Source organism: Hirundo rustica, chromosome 26 (genome assembly GCF_015227805.2).
Source record: "Hirundo rustica isolate bHirRus1 chromosome 26, bHirRus1.pri.v3, whole genome shotgun sequence".
Lineage (NCBI taxonomy): Eukaryota > Metazoa > Chordata > Aves > Passeriformes > Hirundinidae > Hirundo > Hirundo rustica.
In genome coordinates this window covers 1511209-1513466 of record NC_053475.1, presented here as the reverse complement: position 1 = coordinate 1513466, position 2258 = coordinate 1511209, and the positions used below count along the sequence as shown (strand labels likewise).

The window sequence follows — 2258 nt, the reverse complement described above, 5'->3', positions numbered from 1 at the left end:
CTGCACTGCAGTGACGAGAGGTATTCACACAGCCAGGCTCTGTCTCATCAGGGTGCTGTGGCTCTCCTCTGGGAGGAATTTGTCACTATGCAGCTGCACTTTTCTTCATTAAAGTGGCCATGTTAAATAGCTGTGAGGTTGCTAAATGCCTACTCTGCTAACTGATCTTCTCCCCAGCTGGCAGCTTTTTAGAGTAGGAGACAGGAGGTTGCTAAACCCATTCATTTCTCACATGCACCCACGTTTCTAATGTCTGTGAAGATCTGGCTTTAAAAGTCCTCTGCAAGCCATTGGAATGAAGAGCACTTCGTGAAGACACTGTAATTATTATGGGATTTAGGGGTGTGTGGAAATGATTCATGGAGATGTTTTCCCAGCCAGCAGGCTCATGGAGCCAGGTGAGCTCTTCCATGGAATGCGAAGCATGCAGCGTGGCAACTGGGAGAAACAGGTTTGGCAGGACGTTTTAAGCTGTTTGCAGCAGACAGCCTCTTCAGAGCCACATCCCTGCTTTGCTGATCTCCCAGCTGGATGCTCCGCTCTGCCACACTGGCCCTGCTGAGCTGGAGAGGATGGACACGCTGCGCAGGAGCCTTTCTCGATGGAAGAGGTACCACATTAAGGTGCACCTGGCTGATGAGGACCTGATGATGCCCCTGACCGTCAGGCCCAGGGACACGGTGATGGACCTACGGGCTCTCTTGGTGCGGGAGGGCATCACTTCCTGGAAGAAGACATTTTATTACAACTCCAGGCAGCTCGAGGAGCACGAGACTCTCAAAGAAGCCAATATCCAGAATGGTTCTGTCCTCCTCCTTGTCAGCAATAAAAGGTAGGCAAGGAGCCCGTCTGCCATGGGGGCGGTGCAGAGGAAGGGAAATGCTCGGTGTGTCTCAGCCCCTTGGGACGCTTTCTTGTCGGGGTTTGCGGAATGCAGACCAGGAACTCCAATCCTGCCGTTCCCAGCAGGATTGAGACTCCAGGCTCTTTTTATCCAGACATGCTGTGCTGTGAAATAAGCCATTCAGTGGAGGAAATCTGGTTGCTGCTGCCTGTCCTGCCTCTGGTCAGGTCTCGTTTTCCTGGGTATGTGGCCAAGCACAGAGGGAGAGACATGACAAGGAGCAGGGCAGGGGAGGTTGTGTGACATGGGAGAGTATTCTGGGAACCTCTCACTTGTGCTTTTCTGTTGTGCCTGTGTCTCCTCGCTTCTTTGTAGTGAATACTTTCGGCAGGTATTTGGGGGTGGCACAGACCTGCTGCGACAGGAGAAGAGCTGTGAGCTTCCAGCAAAGCACAGGCAGTGCTGGGCTGGGATGGCAAGGGGCTGCAGCTGCCCAAAATGTGTCTGAATCACAGCAGAAAGTACAGTGAGACTAGAGTCTCCCAGGGGAGCCAGTGCACGGGAGATCAATCACAGCAAGCACTGTGTTCTAGTGGGGATGAAAGCTGAGATAATGGACCTTGGACTCACGGGCCCACAGGACAGTTTTGATTCAGTGTGGTGAATTTATGCCCACCTGCACTGTCTTTCCTAGTGCCTGGTTGTTGCTGCCAGCATGATTAATTCTGTGAAGCATTTTGGGGATACTGGGTAGCAGAGGTATGTTGTGGGTATGCCATGTCTAATTCATCTTTCTGAATCCCGAGCCCTCTGAGTTATGTGTCTATGCTGATCAGAGTTTCCTCTGCAGAAAAACCCGCACTAAAGACTTCAGTTCCTGATTATATCCCACATACTGGAATGGTCCTATTTTCCAGTCCAGAGGCAGCTTGAAATATCACACAGAGAAGATTTAATAAAGCATTTCCTTTCAGAGCTCAGCCAGACACAAGAGATTTCACATCACTCAGCTAACTGCAAACCCCAAGTCACCCATGGCCCCTTTCTCCAACATCTCATTTCACTTCTCTGATTAACTTGGCTCAGCTCCTCCTTTTCACCTGGTTTTTAGTGGCAGAAGCACTTCTATTTGTTGTTGTTTCCTGTATTTATTTTCCCAATTTTTACTGTCTGAATTTTTGAGAGTAAAAAAGGATTTGAGGGATCTGAGTTGATGGAGTGCACATACTACTGCTTGTTTGGTGGATGCCTGGTTTCCATCGGGTGCTGTGCACCTTCCCCCATGCTGCAGGAGCAGGGTGTAACTGCAACAGTGCAAAACTCACCGAGAGATCCTGTCCCGGTGTGTTGAGTTCAGAGGGCCCAGCTGAAGTCACTGGCCATTTTTGAAAATCTGGAGCCTGTTGCTCCAAGT

General features: G+C 50.2%; 1 protein-coding gene across 1 annotated transcript; it reads left to right on the top strand.

Moving 5' to 3' along the window:
* The first annotated feature begins 572 nt into the window (after nt 1–572).
* TINCR (TINCR ubiquitin domain containing) lies at nt 573–836 on the top strand. The gene has a single exon (XM_040086532.1). The coding sequence runs from the start codon at nt 573–575 to the stop codon at nt 834–836; it is 264 nt and encodes an 87-aa protein (XP_039942466.1).
* Nucleotides 837–2258: the final 1422 nt, after the last annotated feature.